Source organism: Pseudonaja textilis, chromosome 3, assembly GCF_049901715.1.
Source record: "Pseudonaja textilis isolate UNSWEBS1 chromosome 3, rPseTex1.2, whole genome shotgun sequence".
Classification (NCBI taxonomy): Eukaryota; Metazoa; Chordata; class Lepidosauria; order Squamata; family Elapidae; genus Pseudonaja; species Pseudonaja textilis.
Genome location: NC_141992.1, coordinates 176503260 through 176522247, shown reverse-complemented (window position 1 = coordinate 176522247; position 18988 = coordinate 176503260). Strand labels below are relative to the sequence as shown.

General features: G+C 35.0%; 1 protein-coding gene across 5 annotated transcripts in view; it reads right to left on the bottom strand.

Moving 5' to 3' along the window:
- Positions 1-16519, bottom strand: part of VPS13B (vacuolar protein sorting 13 homolog B) — a 308832-nt gene extending 292313 nt beyond the window's left edge. For 3 of the 5 annotated variants that reach the window (XM_026705911.2, XM_026705908.2, XM_026705909.2), the window contains exons 1-3: positions 16091-16519; positions 15003-15170; positions 12960-13103 (exon numbers count right to left, since the gene is read on the bottom strand). In XM_026705911.2, the coding sequence (XP_026561696.2) occupies positions 12960-13103; positions 15003-15149 (291 nt within the window). In that variant the 5' untranslated portion in view covers positions 15150-15170; positions 16091-16519. Of the gene's footprint in view, positions 1-12959; positions 13104-15002; positions 15171-16083 lie in introns of all 5 variants that reach the window. The other 2 variants (XM_087931542.1, XM_087931541.1) reach the window with 2 other exon arrangements.
- Positions 16520-18988: the final 2469 nt, after the last annotated feature.

Here is an 18988-nt window from a genome sequence, read left to right as displayed (position 1 = left end):
AGTTGATCATAAATATATTGCACTATACTGTACTTTAATATGTCTGTTACACACACAAAAATTACACACACTAATTAGGGTCCAATACATCTGTAACTACATCTCCATGACCCAACAAGACAGCTGCACTTTTATGGGACAACGACATTTAGGAATTCCTGACAAATGCATGAGATCCGGAGCTAAAGCATTATGGGTCGAGGGGATCTAACTACAGAATGTGCTCCCTCAGGAATGCGAGTGCCTGGAATTCAAGCAATGTTAAGACATATGGCAAAATCTACCTCTTTCATAAAATTTTCTCCATCAAGAGAAATAAATTTAAATTTGCAAAAATCTTTTACATTCTCTCCCAAAAGTGGCTTCTTAAAAATCAATAAAAGGCAACATGGACAAAACCTTTCATGTAAATAAATATGTAGAAAAGAAGCATTACAGAAAATGACAGAATGACATGACAGTTTTCTCTACAAAGAACTGCGTGAAATTACAGTTGAACAAGTTGGGAGAAAACTAAGCCATCAAATCAAGGACAGTTTACCTGCCATTCTCTTTTTTTAAATAGCCTTGGTATTTCTCAATTGCACATTGGGTCATACGCTAATCTACATAGATAAGCAAAATATTTGATTTTGCAATGAAAATTCATTTTAAAAATAATTTATTATTTGGGAATTCCTAATATTCTGATGTTTACATCAGCATGATCTATGGCCCAACAATGTGTTAAAAATGATGTTGGGATTAAGAATTGCATACTAATTATTCTCCAAAACACTAGAACTATCCAACTAAGGAGAGATGCATTAAATGCAATACCATTAGGGATTCCTTATCAAAAGGGAAATAAATAAAATATATTTCATTAAACAGTGAAGTCACTGATGGAATACAGGCTGCAAAAATATTCCATTACTTCTCTTCTGAAGCATGAATTCCCTTCCCACCAGCCTTAATCAGAGTTAACTGTTAAGTCAGTAGCAATACTATGCAACATTAAGCTTACTTGGCTATAATTCAGCAATATAAATTGCTAAAATGGACCAGGATGCTTTTTGTGATTCTGCTTTAAAATATGCTTTTAGATTTAGGATTCAGTGAAAGCCCTAAATGTAGTTTAACATTTTTTAAAATACAGAAATGGAAGCAATGTCAGATTTTGTTTTCTTAGGTTCCAAGTTCACTGCAGATGGCGACTGCAGCCACGAAATTAAGACGCTTGCTCCTTGGGAGGAAAGCTATGGCAAACCTAGACAGGATATTAAAAAGTAGAGACATAATCTTGCCACCCAAAGTCTGCACCGAAGAATTGATGCTTTCAAACTGTTGTTGGAGAAGATTCTTGAGAGTCCCTTGGACTGCAAGGAGATCTAATCAATCAATCCTAAAGGAAATCAACCCTGAATCCTTTTGGAAGGACAGATACTGAAGCTGAAGCTCAAATAGTTTGGCCACTAAATGAGAAGACAGAACTCATTGGAAAAGACCCAGATGTTGGGAAAGATGGAAGGCAAAGGGAAAAGGGGACAGCAGAGGATGAAATGGTTAGATAGTGTCATCGACACAGTGGGCATGGATTTGGGCAGACTTCCACAGATGACAGAGGCGAGGCTGGCATGCTAGGGTCTATGGGGTCACAAAGAGTCGGACATAACTTAGTGACTGAACAACAAATGACAATTCATTAGTGAGCTTAGCAGCTCAAATATAATTATCAAAATATTTAAAAATAATTCAAATAATTTTAGATAATGGGATTAACATTTATGGAGTTTAGAGGCTACTAACTACTTGGCTGTTTATATTCATTATTGAACAAAAGCCTACATTTCAGTTAGAATTTACTGAAAGTAAAATTCTGATTTTTTTTCCCTATGCAAATACGTGAACCCATGAAATCTATCCATTGACTCCAGGTTAAGAAGCCCTGCTATAAATGATTCTCCTGATAGTAAGGAATAGAGAAACTTAATTGAGCCACTTGTTGTTGGATCATGGATGAGCAATCTTCAGAATTTTAATTAGCCGAAACAAAGGGAAGCAAAGAAACTACACATAATTCACCACAAGGGAACTAAGTATATGCCTGCAATACTAAAATTGAATTTTTAGTTTATCTTCTTCAATTTTTTAGAATCTCTCATCATACTTCAACATCATTTGTTGGATGTTCTCCACTTTTTCATCGGTTTTCCCTGTTCTTTGTTCAATGTTCTCAGTTCTTTGTTCAATGTTCTCTGTTCTATGTTCAATGTCTCTATTCTCTTTTCAATATTCTCTGATCTTGCTTGAATATTTTGAATTCCTTGCATAATCATCTGCAGAGTCATTTTTTCCTGTTGTTTTTCTTGCTGTAACATTGACTGTATTGAACGTTGTCCTCCAGATGGTGGAGAGGAAGAAGTAGAAGTTGAAGAACCAGGAGCTGTAAATTTCCTACTCATTTTAAGCAATTCAAAATCTTCAGGTTCTTCTAAATATTGATAATAGATTAATGGTGGTTGAACAAGATAAAAGTGGTACATTGAGATGGGAGATGGATAGATCAGAATTCTTAGATTCCAAAACGTAGAGGAAATAAAAGGACAAAACCTAGCTGAGATAATGATAGAAATACTGGATGAAGCTTTGGAAATAACTCAAGAGAAGATGATGGATGGAATAGATGAGGTTTATCGAGTTTTCACAAGATATGCGATGAGAAATAGCTTACCAAGAGAAGTTCACATAAGATTTACAAAGAAAGCCATTAAAATGCAAATATTGCAAGTGGCAAGAGAGAAAACACTGAAATACAAAGACAAGGAGATTGTGGTCCTGAAACAAATACCCAGAAGAGTGAGAGAGATGAGAAGAGAATACCGATTCCTGACTAAAATGCTACTTAAAAAAGAGGTAACTTATAGATGGCGGATTCCAGAAGGTTTAATGTTCACATGGCAAGAACAGAGACACAGAATTGACTCAATTGAGAAAGCGAAATTATTTTATACAGAATTTTTTGGAAGGAAAGAGGAAGAGGCAGAAAAAGAGATTTCATTAATTGAATTCCAAGAGGATTGCCAAATGGCAACTGAAAAAGAAGAAGGTGCAGTAGGTGGAAAGGTGGAAGCCAAAGAACAATGTGAATTAAGATCTACGAGAGCTGCTAAACCTAACTATAAAATATAACCATGGAAGAGAAAAAAATGATTACAATTAATATAAATGGACTTAACTCAGCCATTAAAAGAAGGAAAACCTTTCATAAATTGGAGAAATTAAAATTTGATATAATCTGTCTACAAGTGCATATTAAAAAACAATATGAACAATTGTTGGTACAGCCAAAATTAGGGAAAATATTTACTTCCTTGACCCAATGTAAGAAAAGATGAGTGGTTTTATATATTAAAAAGACCACCCCAGCAAAATTGATCTATACTGATGATCATGGAAGAGTACTAATGGTGGAAATAATGGACAATAATATGAAAACACTCCTGATTGCAATTTATGCTCCGAATGACAAACAAGAAGAATTCTACAAAAAACTACATATGAAAATAATTGAACTGGACTATGCTAATATAGTTATGATGGGAGATTTTAATGGAATTGTAGACAACAAATTGGACTATACAGCACAGAAAACAACAAAGCAAAACAGAAAGACTCTCCCTAAATCTTTTTTTAAAATGGTAGATGAAATAAGCTTAAAAGATACATGGAGAGAAAGAAATGCTAAAACTAAACAATACGCCTTCTATTCAAATAGACACTTATCATGGTCCAGAATAGATATGATATGGATGTCAACAGAATTAATGTCTAACATTCAAGAAATAAATATTGAAACAAGTACTTGGGCAGATCACAATCCAATGACAATTAAATAGAAAGGACAAAAAAGAAGATCTAGATGGACGTTAAATAATACTATTTTAAAGGAAAAAGACTTCACACAGTGGATGGAGAAAGAATTGGCCTTTTTCTTTAGAGAAAACAAAAAAGAAGATACATCAATTCAGAATGTATGGGATACAATGAAGGCATATGTTAGAGGCTTGATAATAGACTATACAAGGAAAAGGAATACTATGAAAAGGCTAGCCTCTAAGGCCCTAGAGGATGAGCATAAAAGACTTGAAAAAGAGCTACAGAAAATGCCACAGAAAAAGGATATCAAGCTAAAAATGGATATAATTAAACACAAAATGGGTGTAATAGAAAAAGAAGAATTAGCACCGAAAATCAGAGGTGCTAAACAGAACTACTTTGAAGACGCAAACAAACCAGGTAGATGGTTAGCATACAAAGGAGAAAGAATCAAGGAAAATATTGCAATTAATAGATGACCAAGGCCAAGTTTGCCATGGTAGCGAACAGAAGAAGGAAATCATTCGAGACTTCTATGGGAAATTATATATGCAAGAGAATACTGATGAAGAAAGAGTCAAGCAGCACTTACAGAATGCTAATTTACCTCAGATACCTAAAGAGACTGAAAAAATGTTAGAAAGCAATATAACAATGATGGAGTTAACTGAAGCACTCAAGAAGCAAAATAATGGAAAGGCACCAGGTCCAGATGGACTTCCAGCAGAATTTTATAAAACATTACAAGAATCGTTGAATCTTCCATTGCTAGGAGTTATGAATGAAGTTATGTTAAAGAAGAAGATACCTAAATCATGGTCAGAAGCCTATATTACACTTATTCCAAAAGAGGAGGCCGACCCATTACAAATTAAGAACTATAGACCTATTTCTCTACTAAATGCAGATTACAAAATCTTTGCTTCAATATTGGCAGAAAGACTTAAAAAATATTTAAATAATTTTATCCATTCTGATCAAAATGGATTTTTACCAAAGAGACAAATTAAAGACAATATGAAAGTAATCTTGGACACCTTGCAATACTATGAGGCACATCCTGAAAGACAAATGGCTCTGATATTTCTAGATGCACAGAAGGCATTTGATAATGTGAATTGGCGATTCATGTTATTACAGCTGGAACAGATGGGTTTTGCTAGAAAATTTATTCAAGCAATAGAAGCTATAAACTATAAGCAAACGGCAAAAGTAATGATAGAGGGAGAACTGACAGACTCTATTAATATAAGAAAAGGAACAAGACAAGGGTGCCCACTATCACCTTTGTTGTTTGTGTTAACTTTGGAAGTGTTAAACAGAAATATTAGAGATGAAAATAATATAAAAGGAATGAAAATCAAAAAGGAAGAAGTTAAGCTGCAAGCATTTGCAGATGATCTGGTTTTCATTTTAGAAGACCCTTTAAAAACAGCATCAAAATTGATAGAAAAGATAGAGACATGTGGAAAGGTGGATGGTTTGAAAATAAATAAAGATAAGACAAAGATTTTGACAAAGAATATGCTATTAAGACAAAAGGAAGAACTGGCAGACCTATTGAAAATTCAAGTCACGAATAAGATCAAGTACTTGGGGATATATTTGACAGCAAGATGTAGTACATTAGAAGAAAATAATCATATTAAACTTAAACAGCAGACAGCGCTAGATTTGGCCAAATGGGAAAACTTACAACTCTCATTAATAGGGAGAATCTCAACAATCAAGATGATTACCCAGAATTTTATATTTGTTTCAAACAATTCCAATTAGGCTTGGAAAAGACTATTTTGAAGATTTAAATAAAATTGTGTATATATGGCAAGGTAAGAAAGCGAGAATAAAGTTAAAACTTTTGCAAGATGCTAGAATTAGAGGAGGATTTGGTTTGCCTAATTGGGAATTGTACTACCAAGCTACAAATCTGATGTGGGTTAAGGAATGGATAACACTAAGAAATGCTAGATTGTTGACATTAGAAGGACATGATTTGTTGTTGGGGTGGCATGCTTTTTTATGGTACAAAGGAACTAAAACACAGGGGCATTTTAGAAGACATTATATATGGGAGTCTCTGTGGTTAAACTGGGAGAAGATTAAAAGACAATGTTATTTGAAAATTCCAGTCTGGTTATCGACTATTGAAGCATTCTCGTATCCTATAATATACAAAAAGGAACAAACAGTTAGATATGGTGAAATACTGAATGAAAAGGGTGAACTTAAATCTGTGCAAAAACTAGAGGAACAAGGTATAAAGATGAATTGGTTTTCATATGCGCAAATACATTCAAGGTATGATAAAGATTCTAAAACAGAAGGTTTCTATGATAAACTGACTGACTTAGATAAGATTTTGACAGGTACTGATGAAAAGCTGATTAAAAAATTGTATGGATATCTATTAGAAATTAAACTAGAAGAACAACAAGTTAAAGAAACAATGATTGCTTGGGGGATTTAGAGAAATGGCAAAAATTGTGGTCTCAAAATTATAAAATGACAATGTCAACAGCATATAAAGAAAATTTGTATAAGATGTTTTACAGGTGGCATTTCCCCCCCACAAGAATAGCAAGTATGTTCAAGAATAAATCCAAAAAATGTTGGAAATGTCATCAAACACCTGGCTCATATTACCATATGTGGTGGACTTGTGCGGATGCTAAAAAATACTGGATTAAAATCCACATGTGGTTGGAAAAAATGATGAAAAAACATATAAACTTGAAGCCAGAGATACTTTTATTGGGAATTTTACCTGAAATATATAGTAAAGACTTGAAATACTTGATTGTAAATGTATTAAAAGCGGCTAGGATTGTATTTGCTAAAAACTGGAAAAATGAGAAAATATCATCACAGGAGGAAATCATTAAGAAAATATTGGAATGTGCTGAAATGAGTAGATTGACATTTGAAAGTAGAGAACAAGAGGATAAACAATTTTATAAAATTTGGGATCTTTTCTATCAATGGTTAGACAATAAAGTACAGTAATGAAATATGTAGATTTTTAGAAAATAATACATAAAGATGTAGTTCTTTCTTATTATATCTACAAAATGATTTTAGGATAGATTTGGGATGATAATATGAACTGTTATAAAATAATTAAATAAATTATGGTTATCTTGTAAAACATGAATAAATAGAAGTATAGTCAAATGATTGATTAATAATGATACTAAGGTATTTAATTTTTGATTGACAATATGAGATTATATGTAATGTAATTGTAATTGAAGACTACGAAATGGAAGCACAAAACAATTTGTAAACCAACTGGCACACTGTACACTTATGGAAGATAGCCTGATGTTTTTATGTTTTGTTTATGTTTGTTTTTAAAAACCAATAAAAAAAATTTAAAAATTGAATTTTTAGTTCACCATATTTTTAACATAATAAAAAGATAAAAACAGAATAATTGACCTCAAAATTCCTCTTGTAATTGCCACACATTAAAAAAAGATATTTACAGTATAAGCATGACTACATTGCTATTAGTACAGGTATCATAGCAGTACAATCTTTGTTTACTAGGCTAAACAAGTAATTTAAATCAGATCATGCCAAATATGATAAGGCATAAGACTTGTTTAAAAATTAACATAACCAAAATATATTGTTCCAAAAGTCCAGAAGGCTTTCTTTTATCTGCTTTCATGCTGCTCTTAAGATATGTAATTTCCTCACTTTTAAAAGTGAAGTCACATTCCTGAAAAATTTAATTTTCACATGTGTTTCAAATTTTGTTTCTAAAGACCTAAACATATAATTATACTTTGAATTAGGCTTTTTTCTCCCTTTTTCCTCCTTTAATTTTGTTTGGTTTCTGCTGTTGATTTTGTTTGTTTTTCTTTTGTTGGATCATATTTTATGCCACTTTTAGTTGTCTACTGTAAATCTACTCTAAAAGACAATCTTTTTCTTCCATAGAATGTTCTACACGTTCTTGATACATGTCTGAGTAATCCTTTTGTTTCATCTGAAAACATTCTCCAGTTATTATGTTTTGATCATTGTTATCTTCAAATTTTAAGTTTACTGGCTTACAAGTTCTGTGCGTACCTAGAAATAGAAAACATAGGTACTGTTTTTACAATTTACTTGTTCCTGCTTTTTAAATGTTTTTTAAAGAATTAATGTTTTTTTTTGTCATTCATTCAGAAAATTTTGATTATTGGATAGAGTAAAATAAAATAAATAGCACTAAATAATTCTCACAATAATGGAAATATTGGAGACATATGCAGGGCCTTGTAAAATGCTACAAGAGCCAAGGGCAGAAAAGAGTTACTTTCTGCATCCCACCAGGTGGCATTCTTTGTATCATTCATTCTTACATATCCATATTTTGGCCAACAAGGTATATAAGCAGGAACTTACTGTAAGCTTTTAACCAAAAGATGTATCAAATTATATATAACTTTTATTTTAAAGATTTATTTCAATTCTTCAATATTCTTTTCTGAAACACACAATTCAAAATGGAAATAGTTAAAAAGTTTTTATTTGTGACTGTATATATTGTTATTCTGTCTCCAAGCAATTCCTTTTAAAGTGTACTTATATTTGATATATGTCCTCTTAGTAACAGAAATTGATGGACATAGGAAGATGGGCTTTTTTTTCAGCAGTACACTACAAAAATTACTTGATGGATTATGGCATTATTTTGATTGGATTTAAAGTGAAGGCTTTCTTTCCTTTTAATCTTTAATAATTGCCTATTATAAAATTGTCACATTGTATAATGGGAAACTATACATATACAAAAAGCAATTTATAAATGTATTCATCCTACTTTTGCAAAATCTACTATTTTCAATTTGTTTCTCAGCGCAATATTACTGACCAAGATAAAATACAAGGATTAAAAAAAGGAACAGTTTATAGATTTAAAAACTAATCAAATAATCTACAATAACTAACATCAATATAGATTGGATCAGATGGCATATTCTGTCAGGACATGGAGCTATATATCACCTAAACGTACAAATTACTTTAAAACGTATAATCTCCTACAGTATTAATAGGATATCAAAAGAAATAAGCTCTTAAAGATATATATGGAGCAGTTTAAAGAGAAAGGTTGGAAGCTAATTACCTAAATTCCTTAAACTTCTAAATAGAAATGAAAAGAAAAGAAAAAATGATTGCAAAAAATATAAATGAAAGCAAAGATAAATCCTATCATTGGCACAAGTCCAATGTTACTCTCCACGGGTCCGCATGCTATGGAATAATTTGTCCAAATGTCAGTTGTAATTTTCAAAATGCCTTTCTTGCCATAGGTTCTTAAACATCTGTAACAAATACTTGTTTTGAGAGTGCTTTACATTTGTGACATTTGACCTTTTGCTATATGCCCCACAAAATTCAAGTTTCAAATACCACGCAAGCAGGAAACCTGATCATTCCAGCAGTAGCCATCTGCATGGTCCAATATCAAATATTAGTTCTGGGTTGCACAATATCATGTGTTACAAATCTGTTTCTGCAGCTTCTATAATTAGTTGTAATTTGCTGCTTCTAAAATGTGTTTCTTATGGGACATCTGGCCTCAAAACTTCTACCTTAGCACTGTAAAAAAAAATACTTAGTGTTCTGGATGTTTTATTTTTAAAAACTATAAAGTAATACATGGGTGGCATAACTAGGACCAGGCTTCTTTAAAAAAACAAGGTTTTCATTATAGTATATATTTTAAAAATACAAATATATAAAAATAAGCAACATTATATTAAGACGAGTAACGATGCACTTCTGCATTCTTTATCTTGAGAAAATCCTTATTTTTCAATAAACATAGATTATATTGCAAGGCATTCTATACAGAGCTTAGGTTCCCTTGTACATTTTACAAGATGATCATAGAAATGTAACAAGAATGATTGAAGGAAAATAAATAGGCTTAAAATATAGGTTATCACTCTCGGGAGCCAATGCTTAAATAACATCCCTACAAGTGACAAATAAATATAAATCATCTAAAAGAGAAAGAACAAAATATATTTGTAAGAAACGATATACATACATGTCCATCACTCTATTCTCTTTGGTTGTACATTTTGCTTCCATCACTTCATATTCCACTTCATATATTGCCTGCCATTATTTAATCTTCTTTAACCTCTTTCCAGCTGTATTTTTCATTATTTCCTTTCTTCTTAACCTTTCATTATAACTTAATAATTCAAACCTCATTTATTGTCTTTGTATGACCAAATCTTCTCAACCCCTTTCTTATTGATAAGTCAACTGTATTTAATTCACATTCATTACACACCCATTCTTCCTTGACCTTAACTCTTCTTGTTTTTCCACACACAATTTAAGTAACTTATTCCCATTGAATTCAATTTATTTTTACATTTCTTCTGTCATCTCCAACTATTGCTCCTATATAACATGGTGCCAATTATCACCTATGGCCAGGGCCAAGTTACTTGTAGGACCATATACCTGCAAGAGACATTATCATTGTATGAGATGGTATGAAATATTCTTATCTGATGGAACTTAAAAGGTGTGTCTTCTCTGTTGTAACATTCATGCTTTGGAACAGCATTCATTACCCAACAAGATTCACATGGCCCCAATCCGGTTGCCTCCAGTAAGACTTTGAAGACATGGCTTCCCCCCAGGCAATGATCCAGGCTATTTAAAGGCTGGAAATCGAATGACTGTGACTTGTTTATGTTATGCTTTTCTTCTTCTTGTCTTTATCTTTTTGATTAGGGGTTTTGGTTTTAATCCTGCTTTAACAACCAGAGTTACAATGTGCAAATTGTGTAGCCAAATAAATAACCAACAGTACAAAAGCATACTCTTATGGGTCTTTTTTGTTATTTCTGCTTCTCTTAATATTATTTTTTCATACTACTCTCCAATCTGCATTTGTAGATATAATGTCTATATTCATTTTCTTACATTTAATGAACTTTCTACCCAGGCATACAAAATCTACTTCCTCCAGGTTTTTTTGCTATTTAGGTATAATTTGCAATCCTTCTTCCCTATTGAACCAACCATTTCTCTCTTTAAAATATTAATTTTCACATCCATTCATTGCATCATACGATTTGTCTATGCTAACATTTGTTATAAATAATTTGGGTCTTTAGTCAAACCAAAATTCATCTTCATATAAAAGTATACATGCATTCATAATTAACAAATTATCATTAGTCAAAACTCATTAGTCAATACAAGCCAATTAATTAAACTCATTAGTCAATTCAAGCTTGCTTTATATGTTTATCCATAAATTTATTAAACAACCAAGGGGAACATTAAGATTGGATAATAAGTCTCTCTTTTATTAACATGGTAACAGAGATTCCTGAGATACACCTATCTGGCATAGAGGACAGCAACAAAATATTTTCCAAATCAGAAAATGCTGTTGGCAACAAAACCAATGCATCTTTTATGGACACCCTAGAGTTTTGTTGAGAGAGATGCTAAGGCAGCCTTCCACAAAGAGGGTATATACATACATAAATGCCTTATCTGTAATTATACCACATACAGACTCCAGGTTCCTCTGTTTAAAGGAAAAAGTCTAACACAGGGGTGTCAAACTTGATTTCATTGACAGCCGCATCAGGGTTGTGTTTGACCTTGTGGGGGAGGTTGGGGGGGCATGACATCACTTGTGTTGGGAGCGCCTGGGGTGGCCTGAGTGTTCTGCCAGCAAAAAGAGGCTCCCGAGCTCTGTTTTCGGCTCTGATGGTCTCTTGCAACCCTCTGCCAGCAAAAACGGAGCTTGGGGGGGGGCGCATGCAGTCCTCACAAACTCCATTTTCCTGGCAGAGGCACCGTGGGCCGGTCCTTCGCTATTTCCAGGGCCAGATCTAAGCACCCCATAGGCTGGATCCGGTCCCCAGGCCTTGAGTTTGATACCCGATTTAGAATATTACAAAATATGTAGCAGGACAGAACAAGATCAAACTTGGTTCATTTTTCTGTTCCCAATGGTGGCCAGCTGCTGGATCATAACAAAGCATGAAAGTTATGGCCTTTTTAGCCTTAGATGGATTTAAGTTTTATACCACACTGAAACGTATTGTTCAAATATGAAAACAAAGAACTGATTCTTTGGCCAACAAGCTGTAGAGGCCAACCAGTGATAGATGTATAATTGATAAATTAAAGAAAAATCTTATAAAAGCAGTTTGCCTTTAGTAAATTTTAGGGCAGAAAATTCCATTGAGATAGTTTCACAAAGACATTTTGTCATTAATTTACTCTCTTCAGTTTCTGCAAATATGATGCATGTAGGTAGGGAACCAGAAGATGATTCAGAATATGCTCCTTAAGCAAATTTTGGACCAGGAGCAGCAAATCTGGAAAATTAAGTGCTGGTAGTCCTTGACTTGTGACTGGTCACTTAGCCCTATCCCCCCACCTTGTGGTCACATGATCTCATTTGGAGCATTCAGGAAAAATGCTTCAGGAATTTGAAACTTGATTTCACTATAAGCAGAGCTTAATCTGACATATAGCAATTGCTGAAATTCTTTCATAGTGAATACAGTTTTGCAATAAACTTATCAACATTTGAATCCTTAAATCTCTGCTTGTGACATTTCCAATTGTGGTGTTTGCCAAGAAAACCTTGACAACTCAAGTTCCACATGCTTCCTAACCATTATGTTCAACATCAAATCAGAATATCCAGTTACTAGACTATAAATTCCAAGTCAAGAAGATTTACATGGAATTCAAGCAATGGTACAAAAGGATCAAATGATATTAAATCAAAGATGCTATTTCTGTATCTTTTCCTAACAAATAAAAAGATCCAGAGCGCTAGCTGGTTAAAACTGAAGGAATTAGACTGGTCATGTCATCCTCAATCCCCAACCTATCTCCAGTTCAGCAAAAAAGAGGTATCAACAGCTTTGAGGGAAAACATAATTTCCCTGAACTTTCAATCATAATTTCACAAAAATTATAAAGAGTTTTCTAAAATTCTACACATAACATTAACACAAAGTACTTTTAATAACAACTAACAATGTTAAGATGTTATATGACTCAGTTCACACTGTCTTATTTTATTTAGGCTTGCCAGTTATTACCTGGACTCCATCCTTTAACTTCAAGATGCACTCCATTGTATTGATTGTAATCACGACTGGTTCTGAACCAAGTTTTGTCCATGGTACATGAATACGCAGTTCATGAATGTGTCCACTTAAAAAGGTAAACGGCAATTTCAGCTCCTTGAAAATAAAGTACATGAGATGACTGAGTTTGCTATTACAAACTAATTTAAATGAAATGAGTTGCTTGAACACCTACTTACAATTATCACAACTTAGTTCAGCTTATTTCTTTTTTAACAGCTAACAATATTCACACATGCCAAATAATTTGCTACAATATGTTTTCCCATTCAAAATAAAGAACAGGATTCCAGAGAATTCACAATTCCACTGAAAGTTTCGATTTTATAATTGAAACTTGAAGATTTGACAGTAAAAATGAATAGCTTACAAAATATGAAATATATTATGAACAGCTACCATGATTTTGCTGATGAATGGCTATTAAAATACACAGCATCTTTCAGAAAATAATCCCATTTAATGTAATCTTTCAAGTATTTTAGAATAATATGTTAGACATTCTACGTAGGCACAAGGAACTACAAACCACAACTCATCTCTCAATATATGATATTTGCTCTAAAGCATAAATTCATATATCTATGGATCTGCATTCTTTGCTGGACTAAGAGACTAAATAAAGAAGACATAGAAAAGCACCGTTTCTGCCTTATTGATATCATCCCTATGAGAAATAAGATTTCTACATGAGAGCTAAATTCTTAGAAGTATAAGATACACTGATAAAGCAAAATTTATGTGTATGTCAAAGAAGAAAATACATTTACTAAAACAACTGAAGAACTACTATTCCTCAGTATTAATAATTAAACATGAAATAGTAAATATAACCCAGCAATTAAAGCTGACAACCCAGACAATAAGTTATATTTGTAATTGCAATTTTAATCTACAATATATTATGTGAGAGGTTTATGCTGACTTATGAAAACTTCTGAATTTATAGCAAATTGTTTGATAACCACCATTGATTCAAATGTAAGTTTTAACAATAACCAGTTCAAATCAGCAATGAAAAATAAATATTAGTAGCTAAAGTACTTTACAGTAGTGGTCACAACCGATGGGCCGGGAACCACTGGTGGTCCACGAGAAAATTTTGATGGTCCGCAGAGTAATGTCCCCCCAAAAGCACTTAATCCAGGCTGTGAGGCAACACAAGGCTGCGCCACTCACATGGCCCGCCCACCTGCTGTTCTTCCCCCTTCAGCTAAGCGCAAACCTTACCTTGAGTAGAGCCACGCAAGCTGGAACTGCAAGGTAAGACCAACAGCAGGAGAGGGAAATCCGCCCGAGGTGGCTTGCTGACGTTGGTGGGAAAGTTGGTCCCATATTCCAGGGCTGCAGTAGTCACAAGACTGGCCCTTTGGTCATTCTGGAGCAGCTCCTCCAGTCCATGGCAGGCCGGTGCACCCGGGTGAAGGATCAGCTGCTCCAGGATGACCAAAGTCAGTATTCTTGTAGACAGTAGTCCTGTGACTACTGCAGCTCTGAAAAATGGGACTGACTTTTCCACCAACATTAGCAAGCCACCCTCAGTCAAAATTCATATTAGTGGTCCGCGGGATTTAAAATTATGAGTTTGGTGGTCCCTGAGGTCCAAAAGGTTGGTGACCCCTGCTTTACAATAAAGTACTTTACAATATAGCTTCAATGTACAAAATGTTAATTTAGAATATTTTAACAGAATTAGGTTTTAAAAGTTACATAGTATTTGACATTAATTATCAAAGAAAGCTTATTCATATAAGCCTATTTCAATATTTTGATAATTTGCTTAATTTAATTGAAATCCTTCCAAAATTATTGCATGTATTTAGATACGTACAGTATTTATCAACATAACAAAGACACCTGAAATATTAAATTATATCATATAGTTATTATATATAATATATATTATAATATAATATTCTCAGACTATTATAATTAATAACATAGTTTAGGATAAAGTTTTAATATTTAATCAAAATAATTACAATAACAACATACCTGCTCAAGAACATCAAGTTTTAGCTCAAGTTTGCTGAGAACTACATCTCCTCCCCAGAGTGACAGCTGTAAATCGGAGGGCTTCAAATTCTTGATATAACGATTCACATAACTCATTAGAATTGGAGTTACATAGGATTCCAGCATTGTGCCTTTATTCACAAGAGCCTTTTAAGAAAACATTATAACTTTAGTATACATAATAATTTAGGATTAGCTGTGGTTCACAAGTATTAAACAAAAGCTCATGGATTTAAATGCTATACTGTATTCTAACAGGTAGGTAGGTAATCAATGTACCTGAAAATGTAATGCAATATATAAGTAGGTATTAAAAAGTAGAAAAAAAAACAAGGAAATCTGTGGCTTTTATTATCAGCTAAATGATAGTAAAGATATTGCTATTATATGTATATATCCAGCACACAACTACAATACATACACCCACACATACACAATCATATCCATCAAACAATGACTTTTAGGAAATGAGGCTGAAATTAAAAGGATTGCAACCAGCATGTCTTCTTCCACACATCATGTTAAGCCAAAACTAAATTTCTGCATTTTGGTTATGTTTTTTAACTCAGTCAACGATTTAACTCTTTAACTTGGAGTGAAATGTGCAGCAAATTAAATGTTAGTACTTTCTGTAACCTGTTTGCTCATACAAGTAGACTTTAAGTGCAAAATACAATAGGGCATCAATACTGATGTATTTTGAATAAATGTGTATTCTACACATAAATGATCATAATCTTGTCTGATTGCAAGAAAGCAAATATTTAAAGAAATACTGTAAAATATATAACTTTACCAGTAACACTACTGCCCCAGTTGTGTCTGTCCAAAACAAAAAAGTTTCCACTACGTGCATCGTCTGTTTCACTTGTCCCAATGTCATAACATGACTTAGCAATACCTTTCAAGTCACTTAACCGCAGCTTGTCAAGAAACAAAACCTACCCACACTTCATCCATAATTTCTATTTTTACGGTCCACGACAACAGAACATTCCTCATTAAAGCGGCAATATATTCTCAGACGTTCCCAGTGCACAGAAGAAAACATGCAAACCACCTTGTACCTTTCAAGGACTGGCTTCCACGCGAACCCCGAAATTCGGCGTCGCCCCCCGAAGCAGGTCCCAGAAGCTGCAGCTTTGTATTTCTGGGGATGAGACCCCACGCCTCTTTCCCGTTGAACTTCGAGCCTGACACGCGTCCGGATGCGTGTTCCTGCTTGGCGTCTTCACATCTGTCTCCTGAGTAAGTCTCTGCCCAAGCAGCCTCCGGCTCTTCTTCTGCCCGCCGAGTCCGTTTCCGCATCAGCCCTCCATGGTCAAAAGCCGCTCTTCCCAGGCGCCTCACAAACCGCAGAGCTCCGGACCACCCGCCGCCGAGACCCTCATTTTCAGGGTCAGCCCAACAGAAAGGCGCCGCCGAGGGTCAAAGGGGCTGCGCTCTCCACGTCCGTCGGGACACTTCCGGGTTCCACGACAACTGGTGTTCCCCTTAAAGCTGCCCCATGCCGTCTGGGGGACAGTTTTGCGGTGACACCATCCGGCGGAAAGCATCCCGGAGGGCGAAAAGAGGGAAAGCGGGCGGGAGCCGCTTGCGCTCGTAGCTCGAGAAGTGCGGGGAGCCCCTCGCTTTCTCTGTTTGCACCGAGTGTTCCAAGTTCAGACGATACACGGAGTTTGGAGCAGGGTTTCCCGGAGAAGGAACAGGCCAAGTTTGTCTTCCCTAGCGGTGCTTCTGATTCCGGCATTCTTCGTGAAGGTTGCAATGGAGCAAGAGAACCCAATGCGCGGGGAGGGGGGGGGGGGGAGAGAGGACCAGGACCCAGGGAAAGGGAAAAATGAGCCGGTCTGACTCCTCCGCCTCTTCTGGTGACCTGCATTTTAAAGCACCGCCGGCTCGATAACTGTGTGTCCCACGTTTTGTGAGGACCCAGAGGATTAGGGCCAATGACGACGTGGATGTCGGTCTCGGGAGCATTGACCCAGCCACAGCTTCGCTTCTATGTTTGACGTGGAGAGATGGCAGGAGACTAGGATTTCTCTGCTGTTGAAGTGTTAACTGCCTTTGCCTCTCCTTCAATTGGCATGAAATAGAACAGCTACGTGGACAATTTAGCTTGCTTTTGTTTTGACTCATTGCTGAAGGATGCTGTCCCGATACTCTTCGACACACTCAGCAAGAGAAACAGTCCCTGGGGCACATCCTGCGGAAGGAACGGGCTAGGTCTGATTGCAGGATTCCCTTGTCATCTGTAGCTTAGAGTCAAATAAAGTTTAAAAGAACCACAGTCACAAAGGGAAATAAGTCACAAGCACTACTTTTATTTAGAAACTGGACAAAGTTGGCAATGTATGCTGGCTGGGGAATTCTAGAAGTTGAAGTCCACATCTCTTAGTTGCCTACTTTAAAATACATTGATTTAGAATTTCTTTCCCATTCTTGTACTTACAATAGATCCTGTTTTCAAGATTCCTCAGTTTTCTTTGGGGAGAAGGTGGAGGTGGCAGATCCTGCCGTTTCATCAGGTTTTGACATTATACCGTCCGTTTATTTCAAGCCCCAGTGACTATAAAAGAGGACCTGACCTGGGGCACTTACATTGCAGCCCTGGTCAAAAGGGCCCAGCAGAGATTATACTACCTGAGACTTCTAGGGAAACAACAACTGAATGAAAAACTGCTGGTGACCTTCTATGCTGCACCATAGAGAGTATTTTAACTTACTGCACCTCTGTATGGTTTGCCAATTGCACAGTGGCAGATAGGAAAGCACTCCAGAGGGTTTATATTGCCCAGAGGATCATTGGTTGCCCTCTCCCCTCTTTGGAAAAGCTTTATAGCTCCTGCTGCCTTAAGAAAGTTCAAAACGTTCTTAAAGATCCATCTCATCCTTTTTTTGAACTATTACCATCTGGCAGATGGTACAGGATAATAAAAACAAGGACAAATAGGCAGTAACTCTATTGAATTCTACTGTATATTGCAATATTCAGGGGTTTTCAGTTCAATTGTATAGAATGTGAAGGATATGTGTTTCTGTTTTATTTTTATAGTTATAATGTACACTGAAAATGGCATTTAATTTCGACAATAAAGTAAACTAAAAATTGTTGTTGCCACTTTGTCCATTTTTAGAGAAAATGAAGGCAAGGAAGGCTGATCTGAATCAGTGTATGGGGGGGGAATAAAGTCTATAGTGAAATGTGTGCAATGCTGAAAATCTTGCAACATACTTGCTTGCATCAGACATTAGGGTGCAATATGTATTTGGCAGTATGACACCTCAGAACGGATGTCATTTTTGTGACATTGTGGGCATTTCTGTGGGCATTGCCTAACTGAACATCAGTAATGGGGGAGGAGTGAGGGTGTGTGAAAATACCATAATCTCAGATGTAAGGATTGGTTCATATAACATGATTAACCAAAATGTATCTTTGGTTTTGGCTTACCATGCAAAGCAAGTTATGGTTTGGCTTGATGTTATATGAATGCAGCCTAAATATTTGTTAAAATGCTACCTTTACCTTACCATTTCATCCTACAGTGTTGTATAAAATATGATTTTCTATGACCTTGTATCTCAAAGAAGAGACAATAGAAAAATTTCAAATGCAAACAGCCAAGGTCTAAAAAATCTTGTTGCGAAAAACAAAACACTTTCCAAAGGCATTTCTAATGAAGAGAGAAAAAATTATGTTAATTTGACAAAACTCCCAAATGAAGTTTTATAACAATAAATATTAAGAACTTCCTGACTTCTAAATTTTAAATCTTTAAGGTTAGATGTCTAAGACTCAGCAATTTTAAGATGCGTGGACTTTAACGTCCATGCTATCTGGGGGTTTCTGGGAGTTGAAACCCACACATCTTAAAATTGCTGAGGCTGAGAAAATTGGGTTAGACTAAGTATATTTCTTCACCAGAGCAAAATGTGCTAGAAGGAACTATAATTGGTATCAA